The sequence below is a fragment of the Caloenas nicobarica genome, chromosome 1, assembly GCF_036013445.1.
Source record: "Caloenas nicobarica isolate bCalNic1 chromosome 1, bCalNic1.hap1, whole genome shotgun sequence".
Classification (NCBI taxonomy): Eukaryota; Metazoa; Chordata; class Aves; order Columbiformes; family Columbidae; genus Caloenas; species Caloenas nicobarica.
Window position 1 is genome coordinate 96,833,192 of NC_088245.1, and position 18,558 is coordinate 96,851,749.

Here is an 18,558-nt window from a genome sequence, read left to right on the forward strand (position 1 = left end):
TCAGTCCCTGGAACAAATGCATTTAGCAGCAAAACTGTGCCTACGAAAACACATTGCTCCGGACACAGTAGCCTATCCTCCCACTAGTGCCAGCAATATGCAACTCTGGTGTTTCCCTAGGTCTCAGCAGAGAGAATAACCTCCTGCTACCAGTACCTTTCTAAGCCAGTCAATACACCAGAAGTGTCAGCAGCAGATATAAAAGGTCTTGTTTACAACTTGATCGCCATTGTACAGCTATAACTAGCGCTATATTGTGCAAAACAAAGATGGATTTCAATGTAGTATCTGTGTAAATGATGATGCAATCAATGTTTTACTGATTATGAGTTACTTTTCTTCAAGACTGTTGCATATTTGAACCACTGGGATGGATGTACATAGTGGGGGAATTCAGATTGCATGAAAAAAACATGAATCTGAAATTCTATAACTTTCAAGTGCTCAGCAGCCAAAAAAATATTTTTAACTTTTTGTAGGGCAATGGACAGGTATGTTTTATGACTCTCATTCAGTTAAATACGAGCTTTAATTTGGTTCTGGTTTTAAGATATGCAGAGCCCGTCCTCATACAAATATACAGCTATTTAAAAACCTGCATGTGTAGGTATATACATAGAAAGTATGCATACAGCTACTTTCATTTGACACATATAACAGTGTCTTCCTGACTTTATTTTGGGAAATATTTTATTCTAGAGATAAAGTAATAGAGACAGGAAGTTATACAAAGAGTTACCTGTAATTAAGAAGTGATGCCAGACTACTTTTTTGTTCTTCCATGGAGTGATTATTTTCTGATCTCCCTAATGCATCTTAGTCATTCACTCAAACCTACAGTGCAATTATGCCAAGGTCAAATTTGCTTATTCTATAATGTTTAGCCAGCTTGTTAGTATTAGGAAGTCAGAAAAATGAAGTCATGAGCACTGTTATTCCTCCTGGGGTGACTGGGACATGACTGCATTTTGAAAACCCATTCTGAGAAACTGTTCTTCTGATTAACCTGATGGGATTGCAAGGCCAGGCACATATGAGAAAGGGCTTTCTGAACAGATCCAGACTCAGAAAAATAAAGTTTGTTTTACTTAGAACAAATCTGTAAAACTTACCAAGATCTAGGTAGATGCCGGGAACAAATGAGTTGAGAAAAAATGTAAGAATAACACATCCCAGCACAGCCAGGCATTTGACGAGAAGAATTTTGTCTGTTATTCTGTGCTGTAGACAGGAAGAAGAAAAATTAACTGTATTACAGAAGGAGCCAACTATTATGCATAGAGCTCACAAACGCATGGGTGAAGTGCAAACTTCTGTTCTTATATTGCATATTCCTCTTCAGCATAAAAGACAGAAATATTTAAATTGAAGCATTTCATGCATACCTAGAAAAACCAGGAATATGTGGCCCAGTGTGACCTAAGAGATACAAGTAGCTAGCACCTGCTGAATAGATTCAGCTGTGTTCAGCTACCCCATCACAACTTCACTTCAGTAGAAGTAGGGTTGAAATGCAATTCCTACTACAGAGGGCACTCTGTGGTTTCATGACCCTGGACTAAATCACCCTTTTTTGCACATATGCCTTGAAAACCTATAGCCTAGCCTAGAGGTCAGATCTTTCACGCCTCCTGTACAACTCTCATGGGCCTGCCAAGCCCATAATCCTTGTGCAGCTTCTGCACCGCCGTGCCCAGCTCCTGCATCCGCATGCCGAGCTCCTCACCCTCCATCATGACTCTGCCTCTCTGCTCTGATCTCACTTTTGCCACCAACCCAGGGAACCACCTCCCAGCCTGAGTCTCTCTCTCATTTCACATAGTTTAAAGCTCTTCTAAAGTACAAGTAAGTCTCTGTTCTTTAAAAAAGTTGTCTTTTATGCAATACCTTGAAAAAGTTGTAAACTCTAATGAGAAATCCTGTTGGTTTTGTTCTGTTCTGGTGTGACATGTAGGACAGTGATGTCCCAATCAAGGACTTGAGCTCCCAAACACAGGTCTGGATTCATTAGTGATGCCAGTGGGGTGAAGAGGATGTGACATTTAGACAATTAAATTTAGGTGAACTTAATCCCACTACAGAGTTTACATCTCATCAGACCCAGCTTCAGCAGAAAGACTTAGGTGGTATTAAAGTGTGCACAGCAAAGAGAACGGTATTTATCTAAGTGGTTTATCTCTACTTGAATAATAAAGCAGGCATGTCATAGACAGCATAGTAAATCAGAGTTGGTATTCGATACATCAGCGGGAGTATACTCTATTGTCATGCATCATGGCTATAAACAACGTATTGACAACTTCTGAGTCTTTCTGGCCACGGATTAAAAATTTAAGATGACATTGCTGGATAATGTATTGATCCTTTAAATTGTATTTTTCTAAGGAACAAAAGTATAAGACCTAACAAAAACTCACAACGTAGTTCAGTAACCCCATCCCACAAAGAAGCCCACCAGTCTGCTTGCTAGTTCTTCTGCTGTCATGAGAGTTATTAAATTTGCATTAGATTCAAAGCACTCTCTCTGTATAAAGGCACAGGCCTGCTCACACGCTGAGAAAAACTGTCATCTACTTACTTTTTTCTGGAGTTCCTGGATATTTGTTTCCCAGTTTCTATCTTCTTGTGAAATTTGCCTGAAAGAAAATGACACCTGCTTTTTTCCAGAGTGAAATTGAAGCTCTGCCAAGAGCATTGGAATAAATCCCTCTCATCACAAATAGATCACCCTTTCCCCCATATGGAGCAACTCATACCACAAAGGAGTCATGGCCTTCTTAGAGCCAGCAGCAAAATTCTTATGAGACTTCACACAAGTGTCCACTTCTATAACACTCTCCAGTAATTCACAAGCCCTTCAATTCATGAAGAATGCAATAGGCTTAGAAGGAGCTGGCCTCCAGAACATGGACCCCAGCACAGGATCTGGATATATGCAATATGTAGTTCCCTTAGTAGTTTCAGGAGTTGATGTATGCCCTGTGGCAATAAAACAAGGGTCATGTGCCAATATCAACAAGTCAGAACACGTATATTTTATATTTCCATTTTATAATGAAGCTTTTAAGATCCAAATAACTTCATCGTGTTATCAGCATAGCCAGCCCTCCAGCAGAAAGCCTTGGGATTCGCAGTTCAGGAGTGCTGTTGTTAACACTAATGAATTTTTACATTGCTCTAAATGTACTGTGCTGGAGGAATCCTGATTTTCAAGATCAAATATACAATTTTTATTTATACTTCAAAAGTATCTTCTTTAGAGTGTCATAAAGTCCAATAATCTGCCATGATCTCTTAAAAAAAAGAGGTAATTTTAAGTAGCCTTTTTGTTTTTAAGTAATAATAGGGTCACTCCACTCAAAGTGCACAATATCGGCAAAAATGATATAAATAAAAACCATCTCATTACTAGAGATGGTTTAAAAAAATCATATATTTACACGTCCTTGTCCATACTGCCTATTTAACATGTTTATTAATAAAAATTAATTATTCGTTTCATTTCAGTCAATCACTTTCAAAGTATTTATTACTGCTATTCTCAGTCATTAAATTTCACAGCATAAGAGTTGTTTTTGCCAGAACATACACAAAATAAGGTTAGAACTTTTGTCAGTCCCATTTATAAAAACTTTTCCTTTTCTATACATGAACAGTTAATTATGCCTACCGTCACGTTCACATCAAAGAATTGATTATGAAATTACTTTAAAATTTGGCAATTCACTAGTGATATATTTTTCAAACTCAACAGTTCACTGAAGAACACTTAAATTTTTCAGTTAAAAAAATACTATTTTACTATGCTGAAGCCACTATTACAAGAAAAAATCTAAATTTTTCTAATGATGTATTTATGATCTTTTTAAATGAAAAACTACCTTAAATTTCTAGGCCTTGAGATATGGGGCACATTGACATATATTTTCCAGGCCTTAGACATCAGTTTCATCCTGAAACACCTTGTGTTTAACTGAGGCTGAGGATGGGTCTTCATGTCTGCCTCAACATGTCTCTGACCAAGAGACAGCTAAAAATATCGGTATCATCCCAGAGAAAATCCCTGAAAGCCTTAACTTTCAGCTCTGCCTAAAATTACTGGAGGTAAGTCCTCAACCCGTTGACCAAACCGAAATATCACCCCTGATGTTAACAAAGCCACATCATCATCCCCAGCTGTAGGCTGAGATGAGGAAGAGCTCCCTGCTTGTGCCTGGGGCTTGTCCCCACCGAGGGTCAGAGCAGGGGAGGTGGGACATGCTGGTCCTTGCTCACCTGTGAAATGTCCTCAGCTTCTTCCTCAGGAGTGTCTCCAGAGTCAGCACCTTCTGCATCAAGAGGCATTTCACAGCAGTCTCCTCTCTGCTGGCTGGGTTAATGCGCTGTGCGGTCAGTCTCCAAACGTAGATCTCATGTTTCAGCTCTAAAAAAGAAGCAAAATCACTTATCTTAAAGCAGGTGTAATTCATATGAAACCAGGGACGCACAAAATATCTGTAATGTGCCCTGGGCTCAAAGCTATTAAAATTATAGGAATGATTGCCTAACGATTTCCCAAGTAGGAAGTTCCTTTTACCATTCATTTTGCAGAGCTCAAGGGAATGGAAAATATATAGAAACATTTCAAAATTTTAAATAAATTAATCTCAAAGTCTTTTTCCAAAGAAAAAGAAGCACTGTCTTCAAACACCTGCAAATGCCTTCCACAAGCTTTAGTGCTGAAACTATATCACATTCATTTTCCATCAGAAAATAAACTGTCAATATACATTGTTATACTGCTAACAAGATACTAATCACTTTGTAGTTAGGAATTACAGCAAATGCTCCTTCACTGTATTCAGAATGGACAACACGATTCCATTCACTCTGTGTTCATACAAGCAATTTTATCAGCGTAAGGCAAAACTAAAATTTAGCACTGTCTCATGGAAGATTGATTAGTAGCATTTTAAAGGTTTCCTAAGAGGATTTAACTCTTGGGCACTGAAAATACCTATAAATACAGCTACCATCACCTATGTGCAGACCTGAATGATATCTGATCCTGTGTAACTTCAGACAGGCTAATTAACACCTGAAATAAGCCTCCAAAATCTTGTCAGGATTTTCAACATGTTTTTTCTCTTGCCAGTATTGTCAAGGCCTTGGAGAATGACTGAAAAGCATGTATTCCCATTCAGGAAGGATCTTAGACTGGGCATGCCAAAAAAAAAAAAAAAAGGTTTGGATTTTCCAGGAAATCATTAAAGAAATAAAAGTAGAATATTCATTCAGAAACTGTCTGCACAAACGCTTCCTGATGAAGCAACAGGGTGTTTCCTCATCCTTCATTTCTGTCACCCAAAATTCATGTCATTGAAGACAATGCATCAAGAATTCATGGCTTTATATCTTAAGATCCCTGTTCAATAAGCGAATTGTTCTTACCCCAAGAAATGGATGTGGAAGTCTTTGCACCATGTAGACAAACTAAGAACATTATTTATTAAAAAAATAAAAAGTAATAACATAAGAAATATTGAAACACAGTTTGACGTAGGCAGTGATACTAACGTTTGCACCTGCAAATCCTTAGTGGTTTGTGGTATCTACTATCAAAAAGAGCACTAAATGTGTTTAGTTCCCCCACTTTCTTTGTGACCGAGTATTTATAAAGATAATACAGTGAATGATGTAAAAATTGACCATAAGAGGGAATTAGACTTGAGAGAAACTCAGATATTTAAAAACAAAAGTCAGCATGTCCAGAGCCTGCATAATTGACACAAAAAAGGGATCTGAACAGCAATTGACTCACATTTTCTATGGTTCATAACCATAGACGAGCACACATCCATCAAAACGGTAATCTTTGCCTGAGCTTTACAGTGCAAGACCAGAAATGTAAATTCACCCTATATAAAGCCCAATGACTAACCCAGGTTACTAAACAACTGATGCCTGGCTAAAGCTTTTTCTCCAAGAAGGGATTCATACCTAAACCACAGATATCAAAGAGGTGCAGAATCTACCACTTTTCTATGTAATATATTTGGTGATTCTTGCCAGGAGCATAATCTGACAGTAAATTACAGTAAAACATGGATAGGTCCTGCTTATCAAAGGATCCATGTGACTTTGTGTGGAGACTCTGTCCTGGCCATCATTTATTTTTCATCATTCATGACAAACACAACAGTATCAGCAGTGATTTTTCCATTCTTTTCCAGAACAAGAAAATGGCAGAGCTTTAGGCCGCAGCTGATCTTCTGATCTTCACTATAGGGGAAAAAAAGGACCACATCAAATGAAACAAAAACAAAACCACTTTTTTTGAGGATTAGAGTGGATGGGAGCTATGCAAAACCACCTAACTTTAGACCACAGGAATTGTGGCTTTTTTTTCTTTAATAAAATGGTGAGATTAAACTTTAAGCCTCTGAATTTGTAAGCAACGTAATTAGTAATTTCTAAAAGAAGTTAGTGACCACATGTTTGGGGTCTGCTTCAGCTCCACAGTTTCTGCTCAATGGAGAAACAAGCTATTTCAATTGGCAACTTCCACATCATGGCATCTACCTTGAAATTGTGATCTGGGAAGTTGCTCATTCCCGTATAGATGAGCAAGAGTAAATGGAGAAACGTCGAAACATGGCTTTCTTGCACATTCTCCTGTGCAACTTCCCAGGCGATTTTTTTTTTCTTTGAAAAAGTTTCCAGAGCTTTTTGGGGTGAAAGAAATATTTCTGTGATCCTACATGCTGCCTTAGCCTGAAAGAGATAGAAACTTTTGTATTTAATATAAGCAGGTGAAGTGGGTGAATCGCCTCAGTAGGGGAATAGTCCTTTCTGTACTGTTTTCTCATACAATTTTCAGGTCAATTGGACTTTGAAACTGTCTGTCATCATCAGCCCAAGAGTGTGTTTTTGTCTTTTTCTCTGGCAAATGCTCATAAAGAATGATTATCCAGTTCACCATCCTGCTTTTTGACAGTTTGTCTTTGCTGCAACACCTTTCCTGATCATGTCTGTTCATCCTGCTAGAGCATTTCATCCCCTCATTTCCAAGTGAAACTTCACCAAGGGTCTTGCTGATGAAGGAAAGTTGAATCTCTCATCATCTAACCAAGATGCAGATCCCCAGCAGGTATTTTTATACAAAGAATCTTTATCTTCTCTCCTTCAGAAAGGGGCAGCTAGTGTCACTGTGTCTGTGCCACAAATAAACCCACAGAGCAGATAGCACTACAAGTTGCATTGCAAATTCTTGTTCCATATCTGAAGTGCCATGGGGCTAATCTCCGGGTTCAGTAAGGTCAGCCTGGTGCTTTCTAGTCTATGTTAAAAAATGTACACTTGTTTTCACATGGTTTTGATCTTGTCTTTATGTACAGCAAGTGCATGCTTGATTGCTTAGTCCTTAGTTTTTTAAAGATCGCAAGGATGTGAACATCCAGCTTTCTGTGGAATTTACTTCAGAGCAGAATGTCCTTTGAAAATCAGAACAGTCGATGCATCTTTTATACTGCGACTCCTGTTGCAGTAGTAATTTGTGAAGAGGTTTTCTAGGTCATCCCACAGAATATTTGTCCTCTTTCTCTTTCATGCGTGCTCTTATTGTAATAGCCCATTATGGCATCAGGTGATGCATGTGCATTAGCAGTAGTTTTTGCTTTGAAGGAAATATAATGCAGGACCCTTGAGGTCAGTGAGAACACTGAACCTGGCCAAAAACCTTTGGGCCTTTCTATACTCCTCCCATTTCAGGTCTGCAAACCCTAGAGTTTGGGAACATCTAATATCTTATGACATGCTGTGTTACACATCATGGACAAGGGCTTAATGCAACTGCAAGGTCTTACAATCACTTTGAAATTATGGCTAAGGCAGCATAAACACAGCATTTGGCTGCCCCTGAATGGGAAGGTCTCACACCCCATTTTCCCATGCCCATACGTTCCTGTCCTCTCCTCAGATGGGATCTAATAGTCATGCTACACCAGGGCGAAGTCACTCCATTCACCCCGTCCAACAAAACCCAGTCTGCAGGTTTTTCACAGAGGTAGCTTCATGGTGGATCAGCCTACTAACCAATTTATCTTACCGTAGCTAGGTCTGTTGCTGATAATTTAAATGGTATGTGTGTTAGGCATGTGTCTTTCATGGCAGTTTATCATTAAAGCAGGTGAATTAACATTTAACTGCAACTGTAGTAACAGTAGTTAAAGCAGTATAAGCAAGACAAAGTTTAGTGTGCAGTGATATGGACTAAAAGAAAACAGGAGAACTGCACCTCGTTTGGGGAATTCAGACCATTATGATATTAAAATCTTTGTGAACATGGTACTGCTCATGAAGCCCACAAGGCAGCATGTCAATATACCTAGCATCTTTATTTCACAAAAATTTTCCTCTTTTCTTTTCCAACAAGAAAAGAAAAAAAAAAAAGGCTTAGTTCTAGGATCACATAAAGGATCAACAAACATGTAAACCCTATGCTGCTAATCTGTTCTGGTTTTGTCATTATCGTATTTTACCATGGAGACCACAGAGAAGATGTCCCAGACCCCCTGAATTTAATGGATTTTCAGCTACTGACCTGAGCTGTGACATTTTAGAAAACATGAAGTTTCATTTAAAAATTTATATTCTTCCTGCAATCTGATAATTAATAGTCAGACTGATTTTTCATTTAAGCACACATTTCCATCCACCTGACTGCCAATAACAAAGACGACATCCTCAAAAACTGACTGTAATTAATTCACAGTTTCATAATTTGAAGAGGACAGTCTTGTTAATTGAAGATACTCAGAAGAGCATGACCAGCCTTGATGAGATAAGAATTATCATAAAATGGCAATTCTTAACTTGCAGTTGTACTAAATACTTTAACTACCTTTCTGCAAGCAACACAAGTTTGCTCTCCTGGGCTGGGACTAACAACATGCAAAGCATGTTCCTCTGAATGCGTTTTTTTCTTTCTCCACATGCTATTGTAGCTTAACTTTTTTTAAGCAAAGCAATTATTTTTCTTAGCTAAATTCTTAGAGCAAGAATACTTCTGTTTAAATGTTAACTGAAAAGCAAATTAAGAACCATGAATTATAGCTTAATCTAGTAATAGTAATATCTATAACCTTTAGTAATTTTTAAAATGCCTGATATATAATTAATTCTCTAAGCATTATTAGACAGTAAGTGTCATCTCCATTTAAAAAGCACAGAAACTAAGTCAGAAAGGTGAAACCCAAGTGTAGAAAGAATTCACCTCAAGTTATATTCCAGCTGAACAACTTAAACCTCTCTCTTAGGAGACAAGCATATGTCTCTAATTAAAGAAGAAAAAAAATGCCTGAGATGTCCTCGTCTTTATTTTTTTAAGTAATCCAGTTTATCAATCATGGATAAAGATAAGCAGGGGCATAAATGATGGAGTGTCTTCAAAAGTGCAATAAAACACACGTTGCCTTATCCAGCTAAACTATTGCTAAGGAATGCAAGAACTCTGCACAATGCTGCAGAAAGCAATATGGAGCATTTATACAAGCCTTCCAACTCAAAGTCTGACAGCTGGGGCCCCGTTTGGTCACCTAATGCCAGTTCAGATGCCCAGCATGGGCTCGCATCCATGGCACAGGATTTACAGGACGTTCTCATCCCTGCAGCAAAGCAGCTGGAGCCCGGGCAGAAAACTGCAAAGCTCAGATGGTGCTACGCACCTAAGTCAACTCCCAGGAGTCTCCTTCTGGGCAAGCTGGGGCAGGCTGCAGCAGCCCCAGGAGTCAGGCTGTTCAAAAAGCTGCAAAACAGCAAGTGTCCTTCTCCTTCAAAATGTAACTGGAATTTTTCCTCGCTGTGCTTAGGGTTTCCCCCCTGTAATTTTAGCTACTGAAAGAATCTACACCACTACAAGCCTACTCTTTGTACTTAGTAAGAGAATAGTCAATTTAATACTTCTACAATGGTCTCGTAACACTCAGATGGAGTAATCTGCAGTTATTAAGGAGGGTTAGATCTCTCAAAACATTTCAGGATGGTTGATTAAAGACATATATAGCTCTTCAGCTGGTTTGTCCCTGAACAAGGGAAGGGATCTCTCTCACGTGACACGGGCTCTGTTCTCAACCCTGGGTAAGTCACACTTAGAGCCACAGAGTTAATTCAGTCCTTGTGGTTTTGTCCCTTAGCTTCCTCTACTGCAGTTCCACATCTTTTAAAAGCAGAAATCTGAGTATTTTTAAGTTTCACATTTGCTCATTAACACTTGCCTAACGTGATCACAATACTCTCTTCTGTTACACTGAGAATGGCACAGGGTCATGAGAAGCAGAGCCAAGTACTTTGAGCATTCATTTACCTAACATTCCAGTGTAGTTTGTTTCAAAAAATTTTCAGGAGGTTTAAAAGCTAGAAAAATAATTCCAGTTTACTCACTATCAAAAAGTTTTAACTCAAACCACCAGACTTACCTATGAAAACCAATTAATTTAGTCCATGTTTTGTGTTAAAGTACAAGTCCCACAACTAAAAATAAAGTCTGTTAAATTCATTATCCTCTGCTCAAAAGTGAATAGATGCATTCTAATCATAAACCATTTTGCACCATATATAACTAATTCTGAGGCCCTTTCAATACCAGCAAAAAAGAAGGGGGAGGAAAAAAAAGCAACCACTTAAACATGGTATTCCCAAAGTCCTATTAATGAAAATAATCATGAAAAGATACAGCTTCAAGACAACAAGTCCCATAATCCAAAAGATAACGCCTCATCTAATGCATTTAATAGGGCAAAATGAAGGGCAAAATAATGAAGCAGACTTCAGACTCACCATATCTTTTAGGAACTGGTTTAAATGTAAAAATGGTGACTAATAACTTCAGCTCCTTTTGATAAATAAAAATGGCAGGAATAATTTAAAAATCTGTCAAGGTTACACATTTATTTGAAACATCATCACAGTGAGAGTGCTCTGCAGCAAGCAGATACTGAGCAGGTGTTAAATTAACTTAAATTGTTTTCTTAAGCTCTGTATATCAGGAAGATCTCGTGAGCTTCAGAGCCATCCAAGTAAAATGAAAAATGCTGTCATAGCTTCACCAAAACACTGTTAATGATAAGACCAGTGTATGTCTATATAATCATCCCACAGCTGTGATATGCACACAAAAATCCAGGGGGCCAAGTACTGCAAAAGAAATAGGAGGTATCACTTCCTAAGTTTGAACCTCCCATCAGTGATTTTTCTATACTGATTTCCTTCCATGAAAAATGTATATAATAAAAATAAGAAGTGCTGCTCTATTGATTCAAAATGCCACTATATTATACTTTCTTTCTGCATAAGACAGGTAAAATAATATTACAGTGGCCTTCTTGTGATGGCTATATTATCAATGCACTAAACAAACGAGACTATCATATTTCCTTATTCTGCAATGTCAGTATAATATTTTCATCAAGAAGACAGATTAACATTTTCCTCTTTCCAAGGAGAATACTCCATCAACTCTAAAGCAGTACAAAGTACATATACAGGATTCGAAACATAAGTGATCCAAAATGTTTAAAAGTATGAAAATCTTGAATCCGTGTAAAGTAAATAACTGCACTTATTTTCATTCCTGATCATTAGAAGACCTATTAGGCCCACAGGAGGGCCACCAAGATGACCAGAGGGCTGGAAAACCTCTCCTATGAGGACAGGCTGAGAGAGCTGGGGTTGTTCAGCCTGGAAAAGGCTCCAGGGAGATCTTATTGCAGCCTTTTGGTACTTAAAAGGGGCCTATAAGAAAGATGGGGACAGACTTTTTAGAAGGGCATGTTATGACAGGACAAAGTGTAATGAGTTTAAACTAAAAGAGGGGAGATTCAGCCAGACACGAGGAAGAAATGTTTTACACTGAGGGTGGTAAAACACTGGCCCAGGTTGCCCAGAGAGGTGGTAGATGCCCCATCCCTGAAGACATTCCAGGCCAGGCTGGACGGGGCTCTGAGCAACCTGATCTAGTTGAAGATGTCCCTGCTCATTGCAGGGGGTTGGACTGGATGACCTTTGAAGGTCCCTTCCTACCCAAACTATTCTATGATTCTATGATTCTGTTGAAGCTGCAAATAATAAAAGATATTTTCCTTAAATTTTCAAGCATAAAACCATGACCCTCGTAGATCCTGATATATTATCCAAAATGGAATATACACAAAGTTTGCAAGGACCATATGACTACCTTGCTCCTTTGAGACTGAAGTCTTCCACTTCCTTAAAATAAAAAACACAATATGTACCAGAAAGTTATGATCTTAGATCCCAAGATAATTTGTAAGAAAGTTGCATCTTTTTGTGTGCTGTCATCCACAGCAAGAGAGTTAAAATATTAACTATTCATTGTTAATGAAGGCGGTGGCAGGGGGAAGCTTTCCTGTACCACATTGTTTTTCATGATCTAAAAATGCTTCCCATATATTCCCAGGATTTTAGCATCTTGGGTGAGGACAGCAATGCATATTGTGAAACTGTCAACCAGATAGAGCTTGGAGTTGAACGCCTGAAAATATCTTGAACTATCCCTTTCTTTGGTCATTATTCTATGCATAATCTGCCTGCTGGTTTTCTCACATGAACCAATTTGCCCACTACTTTCAACAGTTAAATAAAAATCACAGAATCACAGAATGTTAGGGATTGGAAGGGACCTCAAAAGATCATCTAGTCCAAACCCCCTGCCAGAGCAGGAACACCTAGATGAGGTTACACAGGAAGGCGTCCAGGTGGGTTTTGAATTGAACGTCTCCAGAGAAGAAGACTCCACAACCTCCCTGGGCAGCCTGTTCCAGTGTTCCGTCACCCTCACTGAGAAGAAGTTTCTTCTCAAATTTAAGTGGAACCTCTTGTGTTCCAGCTTGAACCCATTACCCCTTGTCTTACTGTTGGTCGTCACCGAGAAGAGCCTGGCTCCATCCTTGTGACACTCACCCTTTAAATATTTATAAACATTAATGAGGTCTCCCCTCAGTCTCCTCCAAGCTAAAGAGACCCAGCTCCCTCAGCCTTTCCTCATAAGGGAGATGCTCCACTCCCTTAATCATCTTTGTTGCCCTGCACTGGACTCTCTCCAGCAGTTCCCTGTCCTTCTTGAACTGAGGCGCCCAGAACTGGACACAATATTCCAGACGAGGTCTCACCAGGACAGAGTAGAGGGGAAGGAGGACCTTTCTCAACCTACTAACCACGCCCTTCTAATACACCCCAGGATGCCATTGGGCTTCTTGGCCACAAGGGCACAGGGCTGGCTCATGGTCATCCTGCTGTCCACCAGGACCCCCAGGTCCCTTTCCCCTACACTGCTCTCTAATAGGTCATTCCCCAACCTATATTGGAACCTGGGGTTGTTCCTGCCCAGATGTAAGACTCTACATTTTCCCTTGTTATATTTCATTAAATTTTTCCCCACCCAACTCTCTAGTCTGTCCAGATCTCGCTGGATGGCAGCACAGCCTTCTGGCGTGTCAGCCACTCCTCCCAGCTTGGTGTCATCAGCAAACTTGCTGATAGTGCACTCAATTCCCTCATCCAAGTCGTTGATGAATATATTGAATAATACTGGTGCCAGTACCAACCCTTGAGGGACTCCACTAGATATAGGCCTCCAACCAGACTCCGCCCCATTGACCATGACTCTCTGGCTTCTTTCCTTCAGCCAGTTTGCGGTCCACCTCACTACCCCATTGTCCAGACCACACTTCCTCAGTTTAGCCATGAGGATGCTGTGGGAGACGGTGTCAAATGCTTTACTGATGTCAAGGTAGACCACATCCACCGCTCTGCCATCATCAATCCACCTTGTTATGTCTTCATAAAAGGCTATGAGGTTGGTCAAACACGACTTCCCCTTGGTGAAGTCATGTTGACTGCCCCTAATGACCCTCTTCTCCTTGATATGTCTTAAGAAGGCACCAAGGATAAGGTGTTCCATCACTTTCCCAGGGATGGAGGTGAGGCTGACCGGTCTATAGTTGCCCGGGTCCTCCTTCTTGCCCTTTTTGAAGACCAGAGTGACATTTGCTTTCCTCCAGTCCTCAGGCACCTCTCCCGTTTCCCATACCTGGCAAAGATGATGGAGAGTGGTCCAGCAATGACTTCAGCCAGCTCCCTCAGCACCCGCGGGTGCATCCCATCTGGACCCATGGATTTATGGATGTCCAGATTGCTTAACTGGTCCCTAACCCAGTCCTCATCAACTGAGGCAAACTCCTCCATTGCCCTGCCTTCCTCTGGGGCCTCAGGGGTACGGGGCTCCTCAGGACAGCCTCCGGCAGAGTAGACAGAGACAAAGAAGGCATTCAGTAACTCTGCCTTCTCTGTATCTTCTGTCACCAGGGCACCCACCCCATTCATCAGTGCGCCTACATTGCCTCTGGTGTTAGTTTTATCTGCCATGTATTTGAAGCAGCTCTTCCTGTTGTCCTTGACCCCTCTCGCCAGGTTTAACTCTAAGGAGGCCTTAGCTTTCCTAGTTGCCTCCCTACATCCTTTAACAACAGCCTTATATTCTTCCCAAGTGGCCAGCCCCTCCTTCCATGATCTCTAAACTCTCCTGTTCCACCTGAGTTTGCCCAGCAGTTCCCTGTTTAACCACGCAGGTCTCCTGGCTCCCTTCCTTGACTTCCTGCGCGTCAGGATGCACTGATCTTGAGCTTGGTAGAAGCAGTCCCTGAAAGTTAACCAACTATCCTGGGCCCCTTTACCTTCAAGCAGCCTTGCCCACGGGATTTCCCCCAGCAATTGTTTGAAAAGGCCAAAGTTGGCCCTGCTGAATCCAGGGTTGCAATTCTGCTTGTTATTCTGCTCCCGCCACATGAGATTCTGAACTCCACCATCTCATGGTCACTGCAGCCAAGGCAGCCCTCCAGCTTTACTGCTTCAACCAGACCCTCCTTGTTAGTGAGGACGAGATCCAGCAGTGCACCTCTCCTAGTCGGCTCTTCCACCATTTGCATCAGAAAGTTATCATCAATGCACTGGAGGAACCTCCTAGACTGAGGCTGGCTGGCTGAGTAGTCCTTCCAGCAAACATCAGGGTAGTTAAAATCCCCCATAACAACCAGAGCCTGTGACTGAGTGTTTTACTGGCAGCTAGTGAAGTACCTACACCAGTACAGATGTACCTCAGGACTGAGACCTATCAATGTACTTAATCCAGCTAGGTACTTGAACCTCACTGATTCTAGCAAAAAATGGTTCCTACGGCTACAAATATGTTAGTAGTTAAAACAGGGCTTAGAACTGTTCCCTGACCCTGAGGAGTGCATATAGCCGTACTGATGCTGCATAACTCCTTACCCTGGGTGGCCTCTGTGCTCCTGTGGTGTCCTTGCGGTCCTGGAGATTAGTATTATTTTATGTGGGCTTTTTTCAATTCAAACAGTTTCAAGCAGCATTGGGGTTGGCTTGCAAGTCATCAGAATAGTTCTTCCCCAGCATTAAACTGAAAGGTTTTACGTCACACTCTAGGGCATGACGTGAGGGCATGCACCACTGTTAGAGGATGCAGAGACCACCCAGACATCCCATGACCTGAGAAAAGAACAAAGCTGTTACCGCCTTAACCATGGCCACCTGCCCTGGGGAGCATTCCCCCAGGCAGGCATCTCAAAGCTGTGACAGGGAAGGGACTTCACATAGGCAAAATAATGACAGCACTGAGCTATACCTTGTGTTCAATTACAATTACAGTTGGTGATACCTATGCTTGTTCAGTCTCGTGCAGCACGAAGTACTATAGCAGACACTATGGGACACAGAGGGGAAAACTCGCTGGACATTAAATGAGTTTTTGAGTTTTACATTTTTTTCTCTCCTGACCTTCACCTTATCTGTGTCATGCTTTGGATGTTTTCACACAAAATGAGGCCCCGTGTGAGCAGAACTTAGCCAAGTCCAGGAACAACGCCTGGACTTCTTGGGTCTGCAGCCACGTCGTCCTGTCAGTTGCACATGCCGGACAACCCTCAGTTATCGCTCCCTGACTTCTTTCCTTTTCTAGACTTTCTACCTTTTCACTGTCAGTTTTGTAGATCTTTTTCTCCTCCTTCTCCCCCATTTCTTCTCTTGGAGAAGCAGCTGTAAAACTCCACATGGAAGAAAGAAACAGACTCACTCACTCATCTGATTACCACATTTCACATCGTGGGAAACAGCACCGTCTTTTTCACACATGACTATGATTGATTAGAAAATTCCTTCTGTTGTATGCTTTACATACTGGCTATCCTACTATCTGTAGCCGTATTTTCCCAGCTACTGCAGACAGTGAGCTACATCAGAGGGAATAACATGCTCCCCCCTCTCCTGGCATCACCACTTCAATGGCGGGTCTCTCGTCCAGCCAGTGAAACAATCAGAAACTGGAGCAAGCAACACAGGAGAAATGGGGACTTGGTGCCAAATCAGTTGTAATGCTGAGAAAGCACTTCCTCTTTGGCAAAAACTGCAGTATTACTACTTGTCACTTGACCATGTGCCACCCACTGACCTGGGGACAGCGAGCTCCTCTAACATCCACATCTCCACAGCTGAGACATAACAGTGAATCACGCTTCTCAGGGACTAAATAATGTATTGTTAACTCTAAGGGAGGTAAAAACTTTGGTTTCAAGTAAGAAAATATTACAGGGGGAAGAAGGAGAACAGCAATCTTAATTCCGCTTCCACTTACATATTACTATTTCTCCCTTACATACTCTTTTGGGAAATGATACGTATACCTTCTAAACCTTCTCAGCTTACTGCCGTAATCCTAGCATCTTTTTCTGCATCACACAGAACAGGGTACAAGTTTATCAGCTGAAAGTGGCACTCAAAAATCTTCAAAATATCACTTCATTCTTAAAAAGAAATTTATTTTTCTCTCATGTCTGAGTTCTTCAGATTCTTTTTTATTCTGCCTCACTTCAAGCTACTGCAGGTATACAGTGGCTCCTGGGGAAGGAACATGCATTTTTTCTGTTGCACAGGTGCTGCAGCTCAGTCTAAAGGCCAATAATTTAAAGACATTGGCAACATACAGAATTGAAATTAATCTGCCAAAGTATCATCAGAATAACAGCATTGCCTGTTCTTAAAATTAGTGCTTATCCATTCTCAATGTGTGTAGTCCAAAGCAATAGAAAAACTTAAAGCACATGGCATACAGTGAAAAAAAATCTGAGGAGAATAATATACCAATTAAGTCTCACGTGTCTTGTTTAATTGCTAACGGGGGGCAGGCTGAGGGAAGGCTGATATTTAGTTGATTAAAACAGCTGCTTCAAACAAGCCATTCAAAGTTATCACAAATTCACGGCAACCTGAAATGGAAGGACACCTGAAAGGACCTTGGAGCACATTCTGCAAATCCAAACCACAACAGCTACCTCCTAGTGGAGCTGTGTTGATCATTATCTGTTCCACTTTAACAGAAAGTTTCAAGAGAAAGACTAGTGCTTTAGCATTTGCTCTAATTGAACAGCTGCTGATTACCTTCACAGCAATGGAGGAGCAGCTGATTATGAGAAAGAACACATGGTATACTGATTGGGAGACTGCTATATCTGAACATACAAGGCTGCGAGTGACAAAGATTACCGAGATGAATTGAGGGAAACGTGCCAGCTCCTTAGAAGTATACAGTGTTTGACTGGCAAAAATATTATGTCAGTAAATAAATTGTACTGTTCAAATTAATAAAAAAAATGTTATGCATACTTGATTTCTTAAAAATAAAAAATACATGCTTTAAAAGTTTATATATGAAAGAAAATATTTTTATTTTCTAAAATGTATATTCACAAAATAATGCTATTATGTCAGAATCAAAATTGTTCACAGTTGGCAGAATAAATTGGACTGTTTGGATATTACTTATCTCAAGACACCTTGCAAGCTGGCACTTTTAAAGAAAATTAAAGTATCTAATAACTCTGGTTATTCATGAAACTGTCCATGAAGCTATGACTTTTATTAGAAAATAAGAAATGAATAAAAGCAATTGAATTCTTTTTAAATAAGAAAGTTAGGAAGTTACTGAAATGTGCTGAATACCAAAGATTTAATAATATACTTCCAGGTAACAAAGAAAAGTAATCATTGTTATAAGGATGCATAATTACAAAGGTTTTTATCTGGGAGGTTTCAAGGGTTCCTTTCCTCCCCAACAAAAAGATAATCTTTTCCACAAAGGATTCTCATTTTTGAGCCCTGTGTAGAACAGGCAGGAACTTGCTCTGTATTTAGCATTTTGATACAGGATTGTAGAACGGTTTGGGTAGAGAGGGACTTTCAAAGGTCATCCAGTCCAACACCCCTGCCATGAGCAGGGACACCTTCAACTAGATCAGGTTGCTCAGAGCCCCATCCAGCCTGGCCTGGAATGTCTCCAGGGATGGGGCACGTACCACCTCTCTGGGCAGCCTGGGCCAGCGTTTTACCACCCTCATTGTAAAAAACGTATTCCTCGTGTCCAGCATTGTTTATATCTGTGGTACAAAGTAAACCCTTTAGTCTCTTGAAGTTCTCCAGAGGCTGCCAGTTGACCTG

General features: G+C 40.5%; 1 protein-coding gene across 1 annotated transcript in view; it reads right to left on the bottom strand.

Annotated features, from left to right (window-relative positions):
• OCA2 (OCA2 melanosomal transmembrane protein) overlaps nucleotides 1-18,558 on the bottom strand; it is a 177,113-nt gene that overhangs the window by 81,719 nt on the left and 76,836 nt on the right. The window contains exons 15-17 of the mRNA XM_065653528.1: nucleotides 4,276-4,423; nucleotides 2,579-2,636; nucleotides 1,113-1,221 (exon numbers count right to left, since the gene is read on the bottom strand). Of these exons, the coding sequence (XP_065509600.1) occupies nucleotides 1,113-1,221; nucleotides 2,579-2,636; nucleotides 4,276-4,423 (315 nt within the window). The remainder of the gene's footprint in view (nucleotides 1-1,112; nucleotides 1,222-2,578; nucleotides 2,637-4,275; nucleotides 4,424-18,558) is intronic.